Source organism: Harpia harpyja, chromosome 2 (genome assembly GCF_026419915.1).
Source record: "Harpia harpyja isolate bHarHar1 chromosome 2, bHarHar1 primary haplotype, whole genome shotgun sequence".
NCBI classification, from domain to species: Eukaryota; Metazoa; Chordata; class Aves; order Accipitriformes; family Accipitridae; genus Harpia; species Harpia harpyja.
In genome coordinates, this window is record NC_068941.1 from 61,055,844 (window position 1) to 61,081,558 (window position 25,715).

Below are 25,715 nucleotides of genomic sequence, written 5' to 3' on the forward strand. Positions count from 1 at the left end.
GATGTGATTAACAAAATAGCAGCTATGTCTCCACCAACTAATAAAAAGGAAACACAGGCCTTCTTAGGTGTCGTGGGGTTTTGGAGAATGCATATTCCAAATTACAGTCTGATTGTAAGCCCTCTCTATCAAGTGACCTGAAAGAAGAATGATTTTCAATGGGGCCCTGAGCAACAACAAGCCTTTGAACAAATTAAACGGGAGATTGTTCACGCAGTAGCCCTTGGACCAGTCCGGACAGGACAAGATGTTAAAAATGTGCTCTATACTGCAGCTGGGGAGAATGGCCCTACCTGGAGCCTCTGGCAGAAAGCACCTGGGGAGACCCGAGGCCGACCCCTGGGGTTTTGGAGTCGGGGATACAGAGGATCCGAGGCTCGCTATACTCCAACTGAAAAGGAGATATTGGCAGCATATGAAGGAGTTCAAGCTGCCTCAGAAGTGGTTGGTACTGAAACACAGCTCCTCTTAGCACCCCGACTGCCAGTGCTGGGCTGGATGTTCAAAGGGAGGGTCTCCTCTACACATCACGCGACTGATGCCACGTGGAGTAAGTGGATTGCACTGATCACACAACGGGCTCGCATAGGAAACCCCAGTCGCCCAGGAATTTTGGAAGTGATCACGGACTGGCCAGAAGGCAAAGATTTTGGAATGTCGCCAGAGGAGGAGGTGGCACGTGCTGAAGAGGCCCCGCTGTATAATAAACTGCCAGAAAATGAGAGGCAATATGCCCTGTTCACTGACGGATCCTGTCGCATCGTGGGAAAGCATCGGAGGTGGAAAGCTGCCGTATGGAGTCCTACACGACAAGTTGCAGAAACTGCTGAAGGAGAAGGTGAATCAAGTCAGTTTGCAGAGGTGAAAGCCATCCAGCTAGCATTAGATATTGCTGAAAGAGAAAAGTGGCCAGTGCTCTATCTCTATACTGACTCATGGATGGTGGCAAATGCCCTGTGGGGCTGGCTACAGCAATGGAAGCAGAGCAACTGGCAGCGCAGAGGTAAACCCATCTGGGCTGCCGCACTGTGGCAAGATATTGCATCCCGGCTAGAGAATCTGGTTGTAAAAGTACGTCACGTAGATGCTCACATACCCAAGAGTCGGGCCACTGAAGAACATCAAAACAACCAACAGGTGGATCAGGCTGCCAAGATTGAAGTGGCTCAGGTGGACCTGGACTGGCAACATAAGGGTGAGCTATTTATGGCTCGGTGGGCCCATGATGCTTCAGGCCATCAGGGAAGAGATGCAACATATAGATGGGCTCGTGACCGAGGGGTGGACTTGACCATGGACACTATTGCACAGGTTATCCATGAATGTGAAACATGTGCTGCAATTAAGCAAGCCAAGCGGTTAAAGCCCCTGTGGTATGGAGGGCGATGGCTGAAATATAAATATGGAGAAGCCTGGCAGATTGACTATATCACACTCCCACAAACTCGCCAAGGCAAGCGCTATGTGCTCACGATGGTGGAAGCAACCACTGGATGGCTGGAAACATATTCTGTGCCCCATGCCACCGCCCGGAACACTATCCTGGGCCTAGAAAAGCAAGTCTTGTGGCGACATGGCACCCCAGAACGAATTGAGTCAGACAACGGGACTCATTTCCGAAACAACCTCATAGACACCTGGGCCAAAGAGCATGGCATTGAGTGGGTGTATCATATCCCCTATCATGCACCAGCCTCTGGGAAAATTGAGCGATACAATGGACTGTTAAAGACTACATTGAGAGCAATGGGGGGTGGAACTTTCAAACATTGGGATACACATTTAGCAAAAGCCACCTGGTTAGTCAACACCAGAGGATCTGCCGATCGGGGTGGCCCTGCCCAGTCGGAATTTTTACATACTGTAGAAGGGGATAAAGTCCCTGTAGTGCACATAAAAAATATGTTAGGGAAGACAGTCTGGGTTACTCCTGCCTCAGGCAAAGGTAAACCCATTCGTGGGATTGCTTTTGCTCAAGGGCCTGGGTGCACTTGGTGGGTGATGCGAAAAGATGGGGAAGTCCGATGTGTGCCTCAAGGGGATTTAATTTTAGGTGAGAACAGCCAGAATTAAACTGTATATTAGTTGCTATATAACCCTGCTACTGTATATTATCCTTACTATAATTATGTGCTATATCCATAGTACTATAGTAAGAATCACTTAGATCAAGCAAGAAAAGAACTGTGATAAAACTGAGCAAAGCGCAGTAGTGATGGAACCAGAACTGACTCCAGCATGCAACAATCCAACGGTGCACACCATCCTCCTGCTGCGCCAAATGTCACCTGCTTGTCACACTGCACTGAAGCCCAATTCTGCTCTACCGACTGAGAGGACTTTGCACCATCCCTCCTGCCCAGAAAGACTGGTATGACAGATGGAGCCCAGAGTCGGAAACTAAATGAACTCAATGAACATTTTATGAACATGACCCATGAACTAAAGGAATGATATCTCTGTGTGTGTATACATATATATATATCATTGCTCATATGTCTTAAAGGGATGGAAAAGTGATGATTGATCAGGATGTAACTAAAGGTATGGGAACTGTGCATGACGTCAATGGTATAGAATAAGGGGTGGATACTGTCCTGGTTTCAGCTGGGATAGAGTTAACTGTCTTCCTAGTAGCTGGTACAGTGCTATGTTTTGAGTTCAGAGCGAAGAATGTTGATAACACTGATGTTTTCAGTTGTTGCTCAGTAGTGTTTAGACTAATGTCAAGGATTTTTCAGCTTCTCATGCCCAGCCAGTGAGAAAGCTGGAGGGGCACAAGAAGTTGGCACAGGACACAGCCAGGGCACCTGACCCAAACTGGCCAACGGTGTATTCCATACCATGTGACGTCCCATCCAGTACAGAAACGGGGAGGTGGGGGGCAGGGATTCGCCGCTCGGGGGACTGGCTGGGTGTCGGTCGGCGGGTGGTGAGCAATTGCACTGCGTATCATTTGTACATTCCAATCCTTTCATTATTGCTGTTGTCATTTTATTAGTGTTATCATTATCATTATTAGTTTCTTCTTTTCTGTTCTATTAAACCGTTCTTATCTCAACCCACGGGTTTTGCTTCTTCTCCCGATTTTCTCCCCCATCCCACTGGGTGGGGGGGAGTGAGTGAGCGGCTGCGTGGTGTTTAGTTGCTGGCTGGGGTTAAACCACGACACCCTGCAAAGCAGTAAGGATACGTCTGCCTGTTGCTGGGTTAGAGGTCTGTGGGCTAGCTTGGAGAGGGCTGATGCTGTTCTTCAGCTCATTAGTCCTGTGCAGAACTAAATGTGTATTAACACAAGGTAGCTTTCCTTAATTTACTGGAGAAGGTTTTTGAGACTGTAGGACTTGTTACTACTGCAGTGACAATCTGGGATGTATATAACACTGATACAACAATTGCTATTACCCTGAAACTATGGGTTTTGACTCAGAGGTGTGGATGGTATGAGACACTCACCTGTAATTTACTTGCTGGGTGAATGATGGAACAAAAAATAGAAGAGGTGGATTGAGGACCCATGTTAAAAAGGCAAGGTTCTAACCCAGGTACCTGCTTTCCAGAAGAGTGTTCCAGGTTATGGCTGTACCTGGGATTAATACTGAACTGATGTCCTTTTACAGGAATGCAAGCTTCATGGAACTGCTGATGGATCATGATTCTGTTGCAAGGATAGGTCCTGGGTTCACTCCCTCCTTCCATCTCTTTTTGTTTTAAAAATTCTTGTATAATTGCTATAAAATTCCATCAGCCATGAATGTTGCATTCAGTGCTGTGTTGTCCAGCCACTGACTACTCCTAAAAGATCAGATAGCTCCAAGGAACCATAGCCGTTCTCTGTCAGGATTGTGTGCATTTTAAAAGGTCTAAAGCAGCGCGTGCACATTATCTCTGCCAAAATGTCACTGCTTCTTGGCCCATGCCATGGCAGGGACTATTTTGCAATTGGGCCTCAGGAGACACATGATGATTTTGTGAATAATTTTGTTGAAGTTCCACTTGTGTAAGCCCTGTGTGCCCCCCCCCCCCCCCCCCCCCGCATTTAGGATAATTTGATTTATTTAAATAACTTTAGTGCGAAATTTTTGCCAGTGGAGGAGACCCAGAATTTTGCGTGGGTATGTTATCCTCTTATCACAACAGTTACTGAAAATGTAGTCCCAGCATCAGCAAAAGAACGTAGGCAAGAGATAACTGTGAGGAAGTTAGTTTAAAGAATAACTGCTCTAAAGCTTCGATATTTTTAATCTTTAAATCAGAACTTTTGTGTTTTCTTGTTAAACTTTCCCAAGCAATAAAAATGTTATTAAAAAAAAAAATCTTTGCACTACAAATAAATGGCAATGAGTTTGTTCAAGTACCAAATATAATGCAAAAAATGGAGGGAGATTTTACATTTCTATAGCAGTCAAGATACCGTGCAAAAGTCACAAAGTGAGTAGTCATTAAAGAGATGGCATCTTTTAAAAGAAAACTGTGATTCTGAAGTGAATTTCCTTCCCTTCCCTCTACCTTTTTTCCCTTTCCCCTGGAAAGCTGTTTTAGTATCACCAGATTTTGGTCTCACAGCCTAACAGGTAGATTTGATGATCATCTTGGTAGTATTTTTCAAAAATACCTGTACAACTTCAGAGCAGAAGTTGCACTGAAAATCATTGGCATGTGGTACTAACTCATACAGTCACTTTTGAAAACTGCACTCTGCAGTTTTGAAAGTTCTCTTAATTTGGAGGCTCACCACTTTTTTGCTCATCTCCCAGAATTTACTTTTAATTCTGAATGGAGAGTCTGTCCCTGAATTGTATGGAAAAATGTGATTCCTGGATGAACAGATCTATTAGTCACTGTACTGTGGGAGTGAGAAGAGATTGTAGCAGAAAATGGGTGTACACTGGTGCTAAGATTTCTCGTTGGCAGTATTGGGAGAGGGGGAAATCTTAACATGGGGACTTGTGGACATAGATTTAGCTTGATTAGAATGAGGGGAGAAACTTGCTGTAATTTCAGTGGGGCAAGATTCAATTCCTTAGTTTTTGTTGAGATTTCTGGAGAGGGAGAAGACCAAGAGGGGAACTTTAAGTATACTCATCAGGCACTGAAAAAATAGGGATTGTTTTTTACCAAGTTTAGATAAAATTTGAAACCCACCTTTTTTTGTCCATCCCTTCAAAGACGTTGCAACTTGAAAAAGCTCTAATGAAATCTTTCTTTGTTATGCTTTGCTTTCCCTACTTTCATGTGAGGTCGTATTAGTCCATAGATACCAGAATTTGCCACTAGTGAGGAAGAGACAGACTTGCTGAACTCTTAATGCTGCACCCTGTGTGCTTTACAGCCCCAGCTTTTATCAAGTCAGGAGTTCGGGTGTGAATGACCTTTGGAAGAAGCCAGTCCCAAGATGCCTGATGGGAAGGATCTACCCCATTTGGTGTTACCTATGTCCAATTTGCTCAGATAATGAGAACAGGAGTGCTAAGGCTTGAAATATGCTCAAGCGCTTTCCCCCTTCAGAAGGCTAGAGTTGGAATAGTCATTTAGCATGAGTCTGATTTGTTTACAGCATGATTAGTGGCAGAGTCTGGTCTTGAGAATAGGCTGAGGTCCCTGCTTATTGTACAATGTGGATATGCTCCGAGTGTGAAAAAAATGCTGCTGAGGCCTGACTAGGTGGCCTAGAAAGGCCTTCATCAAAGTAGGGAGCTGTCATAAGTACTGGATTTTAATAGTTTGTTCTTGATGAAAATTCTGATTTTGGTGTATGACTTGTGAAACTCTTAAGAACTTAATGTAGTAAATTAACCTGATGATCATGCATAGCTGAGCGAGCCTACTGCACGTGACAGGGCGTTAGGAGAGAAAGGTTGCTCTGGTAGGTCAGGAGTGAGACAACAGTTTAGGACAGGGTAGGTGTTCAACCTGTAAAATCAGGTAATTCTGTGTTGATAGGATAGAGAAGAAAGACTGTGAAGGTAAAACTATCACCTTGGGGAAAACAAGTAAGCAAGTTGACAATAAATAGGAAAGTCCAGCTGCAAAGTAGAATGGTAGCAAAAAGAGAAACTTTATGGAAACACCAAAACCAGAGCAGCTTCAGAACCCAATCATCCTTAATTGTTTTGTATGACTTCCATTCTTAGTTTCAGCCAAAGTTGGCTGTATCCAGGCTATTCTTTTGGTGTGTTCATCCAGGCTGTGTCAGAAAGAAATCTGTTTTGTGTTATTTCTAGTCCAGTTTTGTAGAGAGTCAGAGGATTGTGAAAATATCTAAGAGTTTATTTGGTTTTTCAAACTAAGCTACCAAGCTTCTCCAGATTCCTTTTTTTCTTGGATACTTATTTTTTGACAGTATTATGATAGCATTACAGAATGTCATCTTATCTGTGAGGTTCAGGCATTGCTTATATATTCTATGTACTGACCAGTCAATTCAATGTATGCTTTGAACCAACTATTAAATGGTGGTACTTTTGTTCTAAATATATTGTTTTGATTTCACAGGTGCCTGCATAAATATCACCAACAGCCAGTGCCAAATGCTGCCATATAACTACACCACTATAACTTCAGTTCTTTCTATTGTCAAAAGTATTGAAATGGAAAAGTTCCTGAAGTTCTTCAGTTATCTCAATCGTCTCAGCTGCTATCAACACATCATGCTGTTTGGCTGCAGTCTTGCTCTTCCTGAATGCATCAGTGACGGTGATGACAGGTATTTGGGAATGAAAATCAGTCGGTGACTAGAGCCAATTGTGGTAAAATACTCTCTGTCTAATCAGACAAGGGAAGATCCAAACTAAGCCTCTGACCATCTCATTGCAAAACTCCTGTCTGTCAAAGCTATTCACATTTCTGCCATGATAAGCCAACTGCGATAGAGTTCTCTTAGAAAAAATATTGCCACTGTATGGAATAAAACTGTGATATTAGGGCAGTTGGGCTTATTTTCTTAAAAAGGGCTCCCCAAAATTCTTGTACCTTATTTCTCCAGTCTGGATGTGCCGAAATGGAATGCTTTGTAACAACATAAATGCATTGGATATTTATAGTATTGGCATAAAGTGTGATGACTGTTAGTTAAATTAAACTTCAAATTTTTTTAGTCCTTCAGAAAAGTTAATATTTTAAATATATTTTATGGCATTAGATTAGCAGGATGTATTCAGAGTGACATAAACTGTTTTGGAAGCTTCAGAACCATGTCTTGTTTTCTGCATTTATATAATTACACAGCATTAGTATCATGTGCATGCACATTTTTCATTGAGTTTGATTTGAAAAAAGATCAGTGAGTTTAACAGTGCTAAAATAAAAATGCAGTACAAAAAGGAAAAAAAGAGAAGGATTTTTTTTTTTAATATCTATGCAATCTCTGATGTTTCTGGAGGGGGAAAGAGACAGAGTAGATTTCTTTCTCCTTATTTTCATTTCTCCTTATTTCCATTTCCTTCACTCCGAAACTCAGTGGAAGAGAATATGGCAATTGAATAAGTGATTCAATTGACACAATAACAACCAAGAAGCCAAAAGCTGTGCAGTTTGGAAGGGATAGGATGCTTATGAAAAAAGTTCTATGAGGTGAGGCAGGCTGGTCTAAAATACAGTTGCCAATGAAAGGTACAATCCCACTCCAGGCAATATATGCCTGCCATTTCCATTGCACCAGAGTGGTTCCTGGGTTGGTCAATTAAGCTCACTAAACTGACAGAAAATTAACTCAGAAGAAAAGTGTATAGGTGATTATATGGATAGGATTAGGGTGGAGGTAAGGCAGCATGGGTAGTGGTGGAACAAGACTTAACCATTAGACTGGTTGAGCTGTTTAATCCAAATACACCTGTGTGCATATGTCTGTTAGACTGCCAAAAACTTTTTTCATTTAACCCTTTCTAATTCAGTGCATGATTAATTGTAGGCCCCCCCAACTCCAGTCCAGTTCCAGTTAAAGAATCTGATAACATACAGCCTTAAGCTACCTGCTGTCTCTAGAAATCATAGAACAAAATAAGAAAAGTGGGTTCAGGTAATAAATTGATGCATTTAAATATTAAACAACAGAAAAGGCCATTTCTCTTTTGCTTCATTTATTCTGCCTTGTTTGGAGTTTGACTTTCACAAACCTTTTGAGAGTGAGTGGTGAATGTCAAAAGTGCAAAGGTCATAAATCAATCGGATAGAATTGTGAAAGGATAACATTTTTACCTTTTCTTTTCCATTTCTTTCCTGAAGACATCTTTCTTGCAGGGCTTACATTATGACAGCTGCCTTGCTAATTTAAAATTAATAGAAGTTGTTAAACTAGTGATTGGAACATGCAGGTTTTTGCTCTGATTTTGGGTGGCAACCAAGATACTTTGAGATTCAAGAGTCGGGGTTTTTCTTTGTGTGTGTGTTGTTTTTTTTTTTTTTTTCACAGCAGGAACCTTCTCCCATTATTTTTTAATGTCAAAGCTGGATCTGGATTACCATGTCCTGGTTTATGTTCTGGAGGTCACAGTGCCTCCCTCTATTTTTATTTTAAAGTCTTTTTTTGTGGAAACTGTTCTGGCCCCTGCAGAAGAGGAAGAAAGTCCAATGTGAGACTGTAAATGATGCAGGATTATGTTAGAATCTGACTTCACTTTAAGTAATCATATGTCTCCAGAGTGTGTCGTGGGTGACACTGAAAATGTAGGCTGAGTGGCAACCACAGGAAGAACCATAACGGTGTATTGACAAAGTGCTGATTTGTTAAATCTATTTTGCTAAACCTGAGTTGTTCTAGTTTAACATCTGCTTTCTTCTTTAAAGAGAATACTTTTTTCTGTAGGCATCTGAGTGATTTTTGTGATTACTGTTTTTCTTGTAGTACCCAATTATTGCGGGCAAACAGATGTATTTCACAGCCAAGAATAATGATTTTAAGAAGCATCATATCTGCATAAAGTAGTTATTTAACAGCTTCCCTTCCTGTCTCACCACCTTCCCACCCCCCCAGTAACTCCTCTCAGTGAGATCTGGAGAAAGCTCTTTGTTGGTATGAAAAGCTCTTGGTATAATAGGGGGAAGTTACTTTGTACGTGTTGAGTGCAGATACGAAAATGGAAGAGACAGTCCTGGTTTAGGTCTATTGAATAGGGGAATCTGGGAAGTAGAAAGATACTGAAGGAGGAGCAGAAGAGCCACTGTGGAAGGACTCTGATGATGAATGGGGATATGTCCGTATGCTGTAGCTCTTTTTTGGGACTATGGTTGTTTTTAACATACAGTATCACAAAACATACACTAGTATGGAGAACAATTGTTACTGACATTGTCACTAGTTCCTCCAGTCAATTACAGCTGTTTCATTCTAATTGCCAGTGCATCTCTGATCATAATTTTTCATCTACTGATACTTCTTTGTTTTATAGAACACTTGTTTCAAATTTATGTAAAGCATAATTTGACAAATGCTGCTTACACAGTAGAGAAGAAATGAAACTCGTGTGATGCTTAGATGTCTATTCTTAGGTATTGTCGAGAGAGTCTGTTGGCAGCTGCAGCCATGGGAGCAATAATTATAACAATGCGTTACAAGAAGCAACAAGAAGGAAAGTTAGAAACACTAATCTTTGGCATCCAGTGTGCTGTCATTACATAGCTTTGCTCTGATATTTAAACTTACGTCTGTTTCACATTTATCTTTCATGTGTTCATAAACATTGTATTCATTAACACTTGAAGGAGATGAAGTTTCTAGGCAGAGAGCATCTTCAGTGTTTGTGCAACACAGTGTAGTTAGGTACTGGGATTTCTGAATACTACAATACTGTTGCTCTTAAAAGTTGTTCTTCTGTATCTTACTGCAATGAAAATAATGTGTGGTAGTAAAAATATATTAATTTAAAAAGCTGTATTTAATTCCAGCAACTGGACATAAAATCAGCTAGCCCTGCTCTTTTAAGAAAATACATAACAGTACCTTTAAAATACTACTTTCCAGTGAAGGTAAAGTTTGAAAGTACAGCTAAAACCTGTGTGAGAATGGAATGTGGAAAGTTTAAGTGCAGTGAGACTTTTTGCTTGCTTGTTACTCACTCATAATTTGGATAGTAAGAGACTGTTTATTTAAAGGCATTATGAAACTTCTTCTTCCTTGGGTGAGTGGATAAGATCTTTCTGATATGACTTCAAAATCAGACTTAAAAAACCTGTCTTAACACAGTCCAACAGCACTGCTAAGAGAACATGACTCAATCCTGATAAGGACCACCAGTGATGCAAGAACATCTTAAACTAGTTGATGTGCTTAAATAATGACTTCTAAAACATTCAAGGTAGTAACTTTGTCCTTTTGGGAAGTATTAGTCTGCAATCTATTACCACCAAATGCCATGCTAGTACTTTATTTGTTGTAAGAAAGATCTGTCCTCAGAGTTGTTGGTCCTGATTAATGGTTTAAACTAGTGAATACTACTTTACCATTGGGAGACACTAAGAGTGGGCCAAAGGTCAGTTATTACAACATAGTGGATGTTTATTTATAGCAATTCACTTGCATTGGATTCTGCAAGTCCTACAGACTTCAGCTACTGCATTCAAGAAGACCAAAAAAAACTTTACAAAGTTAGTGTGCAGTGTTTTCAGATTTTTGAAAGAAAAAAGGGTGTATTTTAAAGCCAAAATTAATGTAAGATTTAAAGATTCAGAATCAATAGAGAAGTTCATAGTGGGTCAGCCTGTAAGTATGTAATGCAAGCAGACTCATGGAACGATGCTTTCTAATATTTCTTGCACTCTGAATACTCATGTTTCATCAAAAGTCTTGGTAAAATAGGCAAGCTATATAACATCCTGAAGGTCTATGTACGTGGCTTATTTCAGACTTTTTATGCTGGGAACAAATTTGAAGTTTATGGATTCTCATAATACCTCTTTGCTGTCATGCTGTCTTCTAAAGCAGAAACTAATAGCTTAAGTACTTCCACTAATCCTCTGTGTAGAAGTGTATTCCAGAAAGCCAAGGAAATGCCTTCCATTGGTAGATCCCAGAGTCTCAAATCTTTGGAGGTCAAACTTAATTTAAGCTCTGCCTAGAAAATAGTATTAGGGGAATGAAAATTAAAAAGTATAATGTGCTCTAGAGGTAAAATTCTAATGCACCTTGCATTTCTGTATCTGTTTACTCACAGTGTTTTTCATGTCAGACACCTTTGAAAATAAAGCTGTGAAATGGTTTGTCTTCAGTTAGGGCTCAAAGAGTCTGTCTGAGATGATGGCTTTTTATGCTGGATGCTGTACAAACATGCACTGAGGGGCAGCCTCCTGCCTCTGAAAGTTTATAGCCCAGCTGAGCAAAACAAGTAAAGGATAGGAAGAGAAAGTAATACTGTCACGTTAATAGCTAGGGAAGCCAAGACTGAGCAAGAAATTTGCAGTAGAGCAGAGAACTGAACCTGTAAAACTTATATCCTGTGTCTTTAGGTACAACATTATTTTTCCTTTTGATTAAAGTCTGCAAATTCATTTCAGTCATTATCATTTATCACTTTAGTTGTGGTCTAATACCTACTGAATGTAAGAGGAAAAAACTCTGCATAATTTGACTTCTTGCTTTTTTGATTTTTTTTAATTTTTTTTTTAAACTCAGGTTCATTCTGAAGGAGAAAATAATATAATGAAGGGAAAATGCTTTCTTTGCTTTTCAGGCTCTTTCCTCAAAGCAGTTTGTCACATTAATGTCTATATGTAACAAACAAATACTTTTGTTGTGCTGTAATATCTGTGCTACACACAACAGTAGTCAGGTAAAGACTTGTAGAGAGCCAAAGAGATCAGAACAGGGCTACATGGTATGTTGGGAGCAGGGCATATTAACTAGTGAAAATCAGGTTAATAGGGAAAAGGTTCTAAGAAGCTGTGGATAGTTTGTATGCAGTCAAATATCCTTTGAAGAGCTGCTCCATTACGACTCGTTGTGGCAGACTTGATTTTGTGGGTTTGTTTTTTTCTTGTTCATTGTCTTAATCTATTTTCTGTAATTTATAAAAAGGAAGAAAATAAAATGTCTCATTTTCATTATGGACATAAACTAGGATGAAATATTAGGTCCAAAAAACAAATCCAGAAATTTATGTGGTGTCTTTTATTATAAGCTGACAATAGTTTAAAACAAATTTGTGGTGAGGTACAAGGAGAGGAGAGGAAGGAAAGGAAGAAAATTTCTTTCAAGTCCTCTTAGAATATGGAAAAGAATCAAACTTTCATAGAGTAAGAGATCTTTGTCTGTCATGTTTTGTATAACCCATGAATGACATCAATGATATGCCTATTTCCCTTTTCCTGCTTTTGTGAACTGCACTCTAAGCTTATCTATGTTGTTTGTTTCTCCTGCTTGCACTGAAATTTATTTTTATTTGATTTTCTTTTATAACAGCGTACATTTAGACCTTTACAAATAACAAGACATTATATAAAAACTATTTTTAGAGTTCATTGAGGCCTTTGAAGTGTTCAGGAGAAAAAGTTAACTGATTCACATAGATCTTGTTTACATAGCTAACGACAGTTTTTGTTTTGAGACTTTGAACAGGAAGCTATCAGCATATATTTAAGTTAATATCTATTATGCAGAGTCCATAATGGGTTTAATTGTGTATGAATGTTGTATGAATATGTATGAGTTTGGATAAGCAATCCTCCACTGGCATGTTTCAGTCTTGTTTTAATCTACCTAATTTTGGTAACAAAAGCAGGTAAATATGCCAAGATAAAATAGCACCTGCTAGGAACTCTGGGTAAGCAGTCTGATAGGTAGTCTGTGACATGGCTGCTATGCTATCTTTTTATAATGCATCTGTGTGGAGATGTCAAATTGTAGTTGCACAGACAACTTTGCCATTCTGCAGCTGCTAAGAAATGTTTAAATATTACACACTCATGAAGTTACAGTTTCAGAGTATTTTTTGAAGTAACTGTATTGAGAAACACTCCTGGAAGGACATTTAGAATGCCCTATCGTAATTCTATCTGCAATGGTTTTATTAGAATTGGTGCTATCCAGTTTAAAAAGTTAAGCTACATCATTGGTGACGATTGCTTACCAGTCGTCTGAGGAAGAAGGTGGGATGATTTTCTCCTACCCCCCCCCCGCCTTGTCTTTTTACGTTCTTCTCATGACTCCATCCAGTGTATTTCTTGCCATGACCCAAGCATATGGGGTGGAGGCTGCTTTCAGATGCATATAAAGTGGCTACCAGTTGTTTCCTGAGTTTGCAGTCTGACTTTTCACACCCTCTGGGAGTTGCTTCATCCTTTTAATATGCTTTCTTTTTGATGGTGCCTCTTTAGACCAAGCAAGTTAACATGACTCAAAGAGGCTATTCCAGCTGGAGTTTTGGCAATGATTGTCTGTCAAGGAGATCCATCTATTCTATTCACCAGTCTTGAAACAGAAGATTATAAACTTGAACTTTTTAATCATGAATAAAGCAGAGGGGGCGTTCAGTGGCTGAAGTGCTTTATATCTAGAATGCTTGAAGTCACATGTGTTTTGTTTTAAATGTTGCCATGTCTTGGCTTTGAGCCCTTGGGAATCCAACAGACTGATGATGTACACTTGCAAAATCTGTCTTTGAATACATAACTGAGTCATAATTCAGCCCTCAGGTTTTAAATCTAGTTGTGGTTCATGTAAGCACAATTGTGACTTGAACCACGCAACTTGGAGATTCAGCTAATGAAAAACATGTATGGTCAAATCCTTTCAAAAGTGAACACAAAAATTAGAGAAGAGAGTGTGATAAAGTTGTGAATGCTTGCCCACACAAATAGTGTGCTCGATCTGCTGCTGATAGTCATTTTTCTGTCTGCCACTGTTGATTTAAAGCATTCTACAAAGGAAATTGATATAATTGTTACTGTTTAGCAGAAAAACTGAGGAACAGGCAGGATGTGTGTTACTCGAGAAAGCCCAGACCAGCAGAACAAATGAATACTTTTTTCTTTCATTGTGCCCTTTGTACCAGTCAATATGCCTTCCAATAGCTGTAATTTCACCAATAGCTATAATAATAGTAATTGCATGGTCTAATTCTTTCAGAAGTAAAACGTTAAGGATAGAGTTGCTAATGGCAGATAGTCAACATGCCATGAGAAACATTTAGTAAAGTGTTTCATGCACAACATAAATACTCAGTTTCAGCTCCAGCCTTCCCTCAAATTGATAATGCGCTAAATCAAGGTGAAATAGAACTGATTTACAGCAACAAAAAGTGAAATGGTTGGCAGGAGTAATACACAGGGTAGAGATTCAAAGTAGCAAAAATGTCAGCTTATGGTATCTGTAAAATAGCACTAAACAGTTCCTGTGTACTTTTGGAAATGTTTATGTACAATAACAGATATCATATGCAAGGTCATGATTGAAACCATGTTGCAGTGAATGTGCTGAACATACCTGAATTCTTTTCCTAAATAAAAGGACAGTGAATCAAATCAGAAATAGTTCAAACAGAAAATGGAATAAGTAATAAATGGATACAAATGAACAAAGAAAATCTACAATATGCAGATTCAGAAAGTGATGGAGTATTTGCATGGAGAAAGGAATTAGAAACAAATCCTCAAACCCCAACTCCTGCTCTGAGGAAAGATAATTGTTCAAGAAACAAGATTTTATTTCTGCTGTCCTATGACTAGAACATGTTCTTCATGAGATATAAATGAGACGTTAAGAAACAGCTGGTTTACATCTGACTTCAAAGCAAGGAATGGTTACCTATTTCCGAAAGATTGGCATTGACTATCTTGCCAAGAAACAAATGAAGAAACTTGAAATGGCATTCAGGAAGAAGCATTTATGAAGATATATCTTTGTTCTCAATATAGCCGGTCTTACTTAGGAATAATTTCATACTTCATGACTTATTTTATTAGTATGGTGTAACTGTTACTTATAAGGCAGAAAAAAATGTGCTAATGAGAAGATTACACTTTGCATTGTCCCTCAGCTCAGACCTTGAAGTCAACATACACTTACACCTTAGGAGCCTTTTCTACTTGGTCCCAAGCTGAGACTGTGTAAAGGTGACAAACATAAAGTTTGTTTTTGCAAGGAGTGCTAGGGAAAGTATAGGTAATGATGTGGCATTGACCAAAATGCCTATATTTAAAGTTGATTAACGTGTTTTCTCAGAGGACCCTTTCTCCAAATGTGTATAATTTTAGTGAGGGGGAAAAAAAAAAAGCACCATTTAAAATTTTTTATGCCTAATATCTGTCCTGGGCAAAAACAGAAAATAAAAATGGGTTCCTTAAGAAAAAGCATTCCTGTAATCACTGAGTGTTCTTAGTATCTCCAAGTATTTGAGCAATGGAACTTGGAATCTGGCAGGGAGCGTTGCTTTAATAAGTGGTAAGGTCTTTATCATGGCTGTTGGAAGCTAGGAAGGTAAGGGAAGTAGAAGAGAAAATGTGGTCACTTTAGGGGAACTTCTGTTTATAAAGTTTATGTACCTATGGATATACCTTACAGAAGTCAGTCCCCAAATTTTGGCTTGCACATCTCTGAAAAATCATAGAGTCTCTGAAAGCTTCTCTATCAATGTTATGGCTCAGCTAGTGAGGGTGGGCCTAAGAAAGACTCTCCACGTCACTGACCCTAACAATAGCTAGGGGTGGCACTGGAGCTAGGTACAGGCCCTTGCATAAAAGGGTCTGAAATTAAGTCTCTGATGACAAACTCTTTTACAGTAATGTGCCAGTAGATGGCAGATGCAGTGTAGGGGAAGGACAAACCAGGGACAAAATATAGGGAAAGCAGGACAGAGAAATTAGATGCTGGAGAGAATGTTTTTGCCCCATTCAGAGAACTATCCTTTCCCTGCCCACAAATAGAGACTGTTTACTATTACTGGTATGTATAATTTGTAAAGTCAATGTACAGAAGGAAGGGATTGCTTAAGAAATTAATTAAAAAATTGAAAGCTAGAAAAGTAACATAGAGGTATAGGCAATGGCATCCTACATTGGCCGGAATGATATCTGTGGTCCAGTGGGTGTGAAGCCAGTGTTGGCCACAGCAGGCAGCATCAAACTTGCACGCCGTATTTCACCCTCTCCACTGATCTGATGTACTGACCACGAAAACTTTTCCAAAGCACAAAAGAATCTTCTTTCAAAGTGTGCGTGTTGGGGGGAAATTATGGATAGACCAGAGTTAAAAGGTTATCAAGCAGAGAAACATTTTTGAGAACAATCTGGGCATGGGAATGTCCCTTTGAAAACATATTTCACAATGCTGCTCAGAGGAATGAAGAGAAGGGAAGGAGGCAGAAAAGAAAATCAGGAGGACTGGTTATTTTATGAATGCGTATTTTACTGATTGATAGCCTCCAGCCCTCTTGTCATAATGATTTGTTGTGTGTTTTATCTATTGTAAGCTGTGGTTTCTGGTTTCTAAGTTGGTATGTTAACTAGGGATTGCAGGTCATTCTCCTACACATGCAATATATTATTAGTTATAAATAAATACATACTGATCATTTTAAGTAGTTGAAATAATTGTTTATAACAAATCATAAAATGAACATGGCTTTTTGTTAATGTTTGTTCGGCAAGTTAATATATCTGCTAGAAAAACATACTTTGTTTTTACAAAATGAGATTTATTTCATTTAATTTGCAATAATTGTAGGACAGGAGCTTTCAGTAAAACCTTGCATTTTCACAAACATTGCAGGAGTATTAACACTGATAGTTTCCTATCAGACTTGTGCACCTAGTCTCAAAACCAGAAACATATAGATGAGGGAACATTTTGTCTTAACAGCAAAACTCCTCTAGTAGATATGACTACGCCATCTTGTCTCTAAGTTAATAAACAAAAGGGTTTTGGATTGAACAGTGGTTAAAGGATCCTCCAAGAATTCATATGCTTTTCAGCTGACGTTTAGCCTCTTTTAGTGCCCAGCTTATTAACAAATAACTTTTAAACCATCTGCAGTTAATGAGACTTCAGTTAGTGAGGCATACTGACCTTTCGTAAGTTTGTGTCTCCTGTGAGGAGTTATTGTCACCCTGCTGGAGACCGTAGTGGTTATCACCAGGGTTACGACTCACAGGCTGAGCAGGACAGGCAGATTAGAATCACAGGTTCATGCAGGTGGGAAGGGACCTCTGGAGCTCTTCTAGTCCACCCCCTTGCTTAGTTCAGGGCCAACTTTAAAAATGGATGAGATTGCTCAGGGCCATTTCCACTTGAGTTTTGAGTAACTGTAAGGATGGAGGTTCCACAGCCTCTCTGAAGATCATGTTCCAGACCACTGTTGTAAGCTGATATAATTTGGTAGTGCTGCTGAAAGAATCACTCTTATCCTATTTCCCTGCTTGTTATTCCACAGCTCAGCAGTGCCCTTTCCATGTCCTGGCGGGAGTATTTGTTCAGCTCCATGACATATTGGATCAGGAAACTGATCTGAATTAAATTGGGAGTGACTGATCTGGTTCATTGTGTAACAGCATGGAGTGTCATGCTGGCACAAAGAGGGAAGGAAGAGAGGTGGGAGGAGGTTCAGAAGCCAGGCTGAGGAGGGGTAGGACAGCTTCTTTCTTTTGATGACATCTGCTCCTGCCACCTTGAAGTGTTTGTGAAACAACTTTAATGTGAGGAAGCAGCACAATAATGGATTACAGTGAATTTCTACTCAACAGAAAAGTCTAGAGTGTAAATGACTGATAGGTGTGTCTGTGATTCTTTAGGATTCCTGACAAGATGCAGCTCAAAAAGTTTTAACTTAGGCTGATTCTTGAGGTCTTCCTTTCAACAGTGCTCTGAAGTGCACAGGGAAGCATGAGTTCTGGAAAGCTACGTGAAATTAAGGGTACCTATCACAGTGATCTTTGGAGATGGGAGGCTGTCCTTTAGGCACAATGTTGTTTTGGGTGCCTTTATTATCCTGGTCATACAAACAGTTAGAGCAGCTGTGCAATGTATGATTTACTGTTATTCCAGAATTTCTGTAGCAATGCTGTGGTTGAAATAGCGTTGCGTGATTCAGAGGACTTCCATTTCACTGTGACAGCTTGTCTTTGCCAAGTCTGAATTTTGTTTGCCAACATCAAAAGATCTTGTAACCTGGATTCTCAGGCATAGTAGGAACTTCTTTTTTGCAAGAGACGTTTCTGGAGAGTAAACTAAATCAACAGTGTGTTCAGCATTTGCATGATAAATATCAGGTGAGAATTTTCAGAAATTTGACTTCGTTTAGGAGAATTTTTGGCAGATGGTACAAGATTGTAAAAATAGCTCATAATTGTAGCAATATTCTTAATATTTATTTAACTGATTTCTGGCTGAACTGTAGCTCTAATAAGTTCATTTACTACATCTCTACCATTTTCACTGTCATGTTTGAATCAAGCGATGGGATCAGTAAGAAATCTGGAAGGGCTGGCTGCTTGAGTCAGGGCAGCTGACACATTAAATCATTTAACTAGCCTTTTTTGTGGTAATAATTTCAATGCTATATGGCAAAATTTATGTAGCACTTTGCTAAGTATGGTAGAACAGAGAAAGTGCTTCTGCTGTACAGAGTATACATTAGGTGGTTTTAATTGTTATGGTATTATAAGCTTAGCTTTCACATACGGTGCTGTCATATCCAGAAAGTGACTGAAGGGTCAGAGTGGATTTCTGAATTTCTGTTTGTTGCTGTTTCCAGATGAAATGACTCCTTATTTTGGTCAAAATAATTTATCTGGGTTTTGTCTACAAAATAAATGATTACACTGACTAAAAATTCTAACCTGCATTGTAGAGACTACGTGTCCATCCTTATGGATATCAGCTGAGTTTGCCCACATTTTCCAAAGAGTGTTACTACGCCTGAAAGAGATGTTAAATTCAACAGCAGCTGATGTAGAAGATGTGAAATTCAGCAGCATCTGCTGCCACCTTTATTCATTTCTGGATGGATAAGAGGAGTCTTTGTAATCTAATGGTATCTTTGGATTTGTTCCCAGTTCCACTTTCATTGCAATCAGGAATTTATATTTCCTTCCTCTGTCTGAACAACCTTCAGAGTTCTGTGTGAGCTCTTTGTTAATTATGATACTCTTGGATATCAGTGATCTATTCTAAGACTTTTGCAAATGTAATTCTTTAGCTGTCTCTTTTCTGTTGCCACCAGATATGGCACTATTAAGAAATAGTTAATTGGGCCTGTAATTTTTAGAGAAAAAAATATAAGGCATCTGTATGGACCCACAGAACAGATTCCAGTCCCATTTGTTCATCTTATTTGGTTCTGAGACTTTCATGTTCTCGTAGCCTATAAACAGATTGCATACTCTTCCATGCTGCAGGCAATCCATTCAGTATATCTATCTTTTTCATTCTCATTGTATAAACCAGGCTTTTTTCAATCTCTTGGAAAGGGCATTCCTCTTGTGGCTCATCTGTAATTGCCAACCTCATGACAGCAGATCAAATGTTCATGAGTGTATGAGCGAGAACTGGCTTTCTGCACTAGCTATAAATCCTTGTCCTCAGTCCCTGCAGGGCAGATGAGTGGGCATCTACGAGCAATTCAGCCAATTAATAGTAGGCCTTAATCTTGTGTAAACAGCTGGAGCCATTCTTCAGTCTCCCACCTTGGGGGAACTGAGCTGCTTCGGCCTTTTGCCAGGATCACCTCTGAGGCCTTTTTTTCTCCTTTAAGATGTTAGGTGTTTCTCAAATTGTAGGTCCTGTGTAGTCCTTTTACAGGTTAATTATGCATCTCTGTACTTATACACAAGAACCTGCTTCAAGAAAACAGTACATGCATTTGAGCTAAAAACAAGGTGGGAAGTCAGAAACATATCTGCAGCTAGCTCTGCATTCAGTACTACAAAGCGTTGCATGGAGTTGAGACATATTCCCTAAATGTTGCTATATGGATTCAGTGTAATTTTGTCAAGCGAAATAGCCACAAAAATCTAAAATAATCTTGCTTTCTTTTCATATTTTATTACTATGTAAAGAAGCAAATTTCAGATTTAAACCCATCTCTGGAGATAAAATAGAAAAGAAAATGCAATCTTTCCAAATAACTTGCAAGATAAAGGTGAAAACTGAACAATGAAAGACAAAAATACATTGTTTTCTTGATTATGTGAAATTGAAGCCTTAAACAGCCCACTTTTTACAAATCCACGAATCAGAAAGTAATACTGAGATTTTTATGAGCTTGCCTCATATAGCTCTATTCAGTGACTCTGAATATGCTGCTCTGCATGTTGGAGTCCTGTGAGAGGGTAAAGAGAAAGATTTCACAAGAACTATCACTGTAAAAAATGTAATGGTGGGTGTGGGTGTCTACCATAGAAACTTCCTTCTGTGACATTTATATTCTGTGGAAGTCTTTATTGTTAGAAAATCCTGAAAAGTATTAATGACGATTAGAACTGACAATGGCTGCTGTGTCAGGTTGTCACTTCAACTTGTTTGATTTCAGGACTGTAGAAACACAAAGGATAATCTCAGTTTTCTTCTTCCCATAATTTTTGCATGTCTCCTGGGTTTTTCAGTTTGTCGCCACCCCGCCTCCTCCCGCCCCAACAGTCTCTCACAATTGTATTACCGGTTCCTTTATTCTGCCTCAGACCTTAGATCTATCATCATTCTTAGCCTGTGTGCCTATGCACGATACAGCGGATTACCCCACAGTGCTCTATAGCAAGGCTGTAGTATGATTAATATTTCCTCTGGTAGTCATGCCAGTTTAAAATTTCCCTTAAACAGATTTGGCTGATAAAATAATCTAGGAAGATACCCTACAGTTGTTATTAACTCAGCTCAATACCTGAATCCAGCTAGCTGTGTGGCCACAGAAAGTTATCCTGGAACAACTGAAAGGATGGAGTGGGGGAAGGAACAGTAATGAGGACCACCAGTAGCCAAAAATGTTCATCAGTCTGCCTTCAGTCAGGTTGTCTACTGAACCGCAAATGCGACCTTTAGCCAGAACAGGTGCAGTCAACAGTTGTGTGTTCTAAGAGTGATTGTGCTGTATTTTCAGCTCTGGCATACCAACTTCATTTATAACCTTTAGCAAGTCATTTACCCTGTGTTGTTTCAATCTGTAAAATTGCAGTAATGAATCATGGCTGTGGCAGTGCTTTCACCCGTGGAGATACTAATGTGAAGACACAAAGAAATGCCACAGAAAATAATGAGCACTAGCTATATTGTAGAATTTACCAGGTTGCATGGAAAGTCCCTGCAGGATGGTTAGTTGTATATTTTATTTAATGCTTTTGTCAGCTTTAGCAATTTCTACCTCTCCCTCTCCTGACAGCTTATTCTTGCTTTGCCTGTATCTCTTTGGAGGGGCCAATTCAGTTATCAGATGAGAAAAAAGAATACTTTTTTTTTTTTTTGGTCACATTACTTTTCAGCTGAATCAGTTACTTGACCTGGCTTACTGTACAGCCTACAAACAGCTATTATTTCAAAACTGAAAGCAGCACAGAAACAGATATACACGTTTGGGAACAAGAACTGCATATGCTGCTGCTGCTTCCAGAAAAGACATATCAAGAGCCATGCCCTCAGTGGCTGCTGAATTTGAGAGCCAGACCTTTGAGCTACCTTGAACAGTTGTTCGTTAGAAAATCTGTTCAATTCTGCAGCAAGAGGAAAATAGTTGCCTAAAGGATCTTCCCTCTCGTTACTGCTTCTTGTAGCATACTTCTTTGATAATTTCTAATACTCAAAGCACTACTTAAGTGACTTACAGAGTCTAGTGGTGAGCCCTGTGCATGGTAATGTGATTGCAAAGAAGAGAAGTCAGTATTACAGAAGGAGTAATTTCTGAAAAGAATTAGTCTAAAAACGTAAAATGTCTTTAAGTGAGTGATAAGGACTAGATCCGTGTAGGACTATAATCAGGCAATTTGAATTCCAATTTAAATGAACTGTAGGTGATTGGCATGAAGAAGTAGTCAGATCATCTGCTCTCAGGCAGTGTGTAGCCTCTTTGGAAGCTTAAAATCAGTTAACATAACAGTTTTAGAGCATATACTGTATTGTGTATATCTTCAATTAATATCTGGTATAAAACTCTTTTGATACATAGCTTCTCTGAAGATACCTTATGCAAATTGAAATCCCTTATTTATTATCTTTACCCTTAATATACTTTTTAATAAACTATAAAGAACATTTTTGTTTATTTTGGTGCTGTACAATTCTTAACGTTGATATTTCTATGCAGCTGAAATAACTAAGTATGAACTATTAAGTGTGGGGAAACCAACCACAGAGTTAGAAATACGTCACATATCTATTCTTCCATCAAACTCCATCTTCAGCAAGAGTTTTTTCCCTGAATATCCTGAAGAGCAGAATTGCACCCTACTATGTTATAACGTGCTTCTGTGCCTGCCACTGGCGCCAAATAAATCATGGTAAGATTGCCATAGAACTGCCAGTTTATTTTTAACATGATTGGTCTCTAAGTAGCTGTAAATAAGACTAATCAAGATGGAGATTTTTAATCATCTTTTCATCCTTCAGTACATTAAGCGATATGTCCATACTAAACTTGACCATTAGCCAGAAATATTTGATTTATGGAGCACACATGACTGAACATTGACACTGGGCCAAATATTGCAGTAATTGCTGGATAATCCTACGTTTTCTGGTTTGTCAGAGCTTCTCTAGAGACTGCAAATTCTGCTTGGCTTATTTAATCACTATGCAGTTGTCTTTTAGAAGCCTAGTAATTTCTAAATTATTGTTGTGCTGTGTATATATCTGTGATGGGTTGATGCTGGCTGGACACCAGGTGCCCACCAAAGCTATTCTATCACTCCCCTCTTCAGCTGGACAGGGGAGAGAGAATATAATGAAAGGCTTGTGGGTTGAGGTAAGGACAGGGAGAGATCATTCACCAGTTACAGTCAGGGCCAGTTACAGTCAGGGAAAAAAACCAGACTTGACTCAGGGAAAATTAATTTATTACCAATCAAATCAGAGTAGGAAAATGAGAAAATAAAACCTAAATCTTAAAACACCTTCCCCCACCCCTCCCTTCTTCCTGGGCTCAACTCCACTCCCAATTTTCTCTACCTTCTCGCCCCCAGCAGCAGATATAGGGGAAGCTTCTAGCAGCTTCTCACAGAAGCCACCCCTGTAGCCCGCCTGCTACTAAAACCTTGCCATGCAAACCCAATACACTTCCCTTATGTCCGATGGAGCCAATGCCAGCCAGCTCTAAGATGGACCCACCGCTGGCCAAGGTCGAGCCCATCAGCGATGGTGGTAGCACCTCTGGGATAACATATTTAAGAAGGGAAAAAGTTGCTGTGGCACAGAAACTGCAGCCAAAGAGACAAATGAGAATATGTGAGAGAAACCACTCTGCAGACCCCGAGGTCAGTGAAGAAGGAGGGGAGGAGGTGCTCCAGGCGCCGGAGCAGAGATTCCCCTGCAGCCCGTGGGCAAGACCATGATGAGGCAGGCTGTCCCCCTGCAGCCCATGGAGGTCCACGGTGGAGCAGATATCCACCTTCAGCCCAGAGAGGACCCCACGCCGGAGCAGGTGGATGCCCCAAGGAGGCTGTGACCCCGTGGAAAGCCCATGCTGGAGCAGGCTCCTGGCAGGACCTGTGGCCCCATGGAGAGAAGAGCCCACGCTGGAGCAGGTTTGCTGGCAGGACTTGTGGCCCCACGGGGGGACCCGCGCTGGAGCAGTCTGTGCCTGAAGGACCGCAGCCTGTGGAAGGGACCCACGCTGGAGCAGTTTGTGAAGAACTGTAGCCCGTGGGAAGGACCCACGTTGGAGAAGTTCATGGAGGACTGTCTCCCATGGGAGGGACCCCACGCTGGAGCAGGGGAAGAGCGTGAGGAGTCCTGTCCTTGAGGAGGAAGGAGTGGCAGAGACAACATGTGATGAACTGACCCCAACCACCATTCCCCATCCCCCTGTGCTGCTGGGGGGGGTTAGGTAGAGAAAATTGGGAGTGAAGCTGTCTTTGGGAGGAAGGGAGGGGTGGGGGAAGGTGTTTTAAGATTTGGTTTTATTTTCTCATTACCCTACGCTGATTTGATTGGCAATAAATTAAGTTAATTTTCCCTAAGTCAAGTCTGTTTTGGCTGTGACGGTAATTGGTGAGTGATCTCTTCCTGTCCTTATCTCAACCCATGAGCCTTTTATTATATTATCTCTGCCCTGTCCAGCTGAGGAGGGGAGTGATAGAGTGGCTTTGGTGGGCACTTGGCATCTAGCCAGGGTCAACCCACCACAGTAAGCTTCTAGCAGCTTCTCCCAGAAGCCACCCCTGTAGCCCCCCTCCGCTACCAAAACCTTGCCACGCAAACCCAATACAATGTCCAAACATTTATATTGCACTGCAATACTCAAATGGTGGACTGCTTAAGCTAAACAAATGAGGTAAACTTTTTATATTTGTGATTTTTTCATATAGATGTAAACAATTTAATATGCAGATGAATCTTCTGAAAAAAAATTACTCATCTAACATTTTTAGAAAATTTTAACTTATGTTTAAATATAATTCTGCATAGTTATATTTTAATATAACTTTTTACTATTATTTGTAAAATTTCCATTGAAATGAATGATCAGTATGTTAAAAGACCTTTGGAAACAATGAACCATATATTTAACTTCACTATAGTTACATTTGAAGAAATTAGTGTACTCATACTACTGTTACCTGATGGCTGTATGTCAGACTATAGCTGCAGTGAAGTGCTTTGGAAGTTATTGGTTTAGGTGGGGGTCAAGGAGAACAGAGATAATATTGAATACTTCACACTTGTATAAAACTTCATCTGAGAGTCCTCAAGAAATCTTTGTGTTTTTTTTCAAATAGCAGTCACATTTGTATAAAGCGTAAAAGCAGTATAAATTTGGTTAGCTGTGGTAAACTCAAGTTGATCTCAGTCACAGACTTGTTAAATTCAAGTAATGTCCCTACTATCACTTCTTTGGAAAAAAAACTCAGCAGAATATACTGCCTTCAAATAACTATTTGTGATCATCAGGTATGCTCCATTGGACCAGTGGGAACCATTTACAGTTAATGAGGTAGAATCACTGCTTACATTTCACTGTAATGCAATTTTGTAGTGTTATCATGTGTTTTCCTAAAAAGTAAACAAGAAGTTAACTCTAAGCATATCAGTCTGAATAAATTAAATGGCTAGCATCCACAGATAGATCAAATCAATACTCCATTTTAGTTATGTGGCATCTTATTTCTTACAGGTATCTTGGAACTCAAGTGCCTTCCATAGTAAGTAGCAGCTTTTAGCATTTTCTATATTAAGGAACCTCTGTTAAACCAATGGGTCTGCTCATGCGGATACCTCTGCCCACATGCGATTCTGCTAATACAACTTTTTAGAAGTAGTAGGTTAGTTAAAAATAAAAAGCTAAAAAATGTCCAAAACCCTAAAAGAAAGTGACTGGAGACAGTCACTTGCCTTGCCAAATCCCCTTTAAGGAGTTTCTCAGGCTCCAGTCAGGAGGCAGTGATGGCTACTGCAGAGCTCTTGCTGTGCCCTTGCTTTCTCTCCATATCAGATAGGTTCTGTAAAAAAGAACACAGAAGGGTGTTTTAGAACATCTTTATCTGAAGAGCCATTACAGGTCACATAGATAGTAAACTTTTAATTTGCCAGTACAATGTGCAGAACTAGTAAGTGGCAGCTCTTCCTGTCATCAGGAGGGATCATTTGTTCT

At 39.8% G+C, this 25,715-nt stretch overlaps 1 protein-coding gene across 2 annotated transcripts in view; it reads left to right on the plus strand.

The window, feature by feature from the left end:
• CORIN (corin, serine peptidase) overlaps positions 1-25,715 on the plus strand; it is a 180,056-nt gene that overhangs the window by 56,063 nt on the left and 98,278 nt on the right. For both annotated transcript variants that reach the window (XM_052780137.1, XM_052780138.1), the window contains exon 4: positions 6,496-6,706. In XM_052780137.1, coding sequence (XP_052636097.1) covers positions 6,496-6,706 — 211 coding nt within the window. The remainder of the gene's footprint in view (positions 1-6,495; positions 6,707-25,715) is intronic.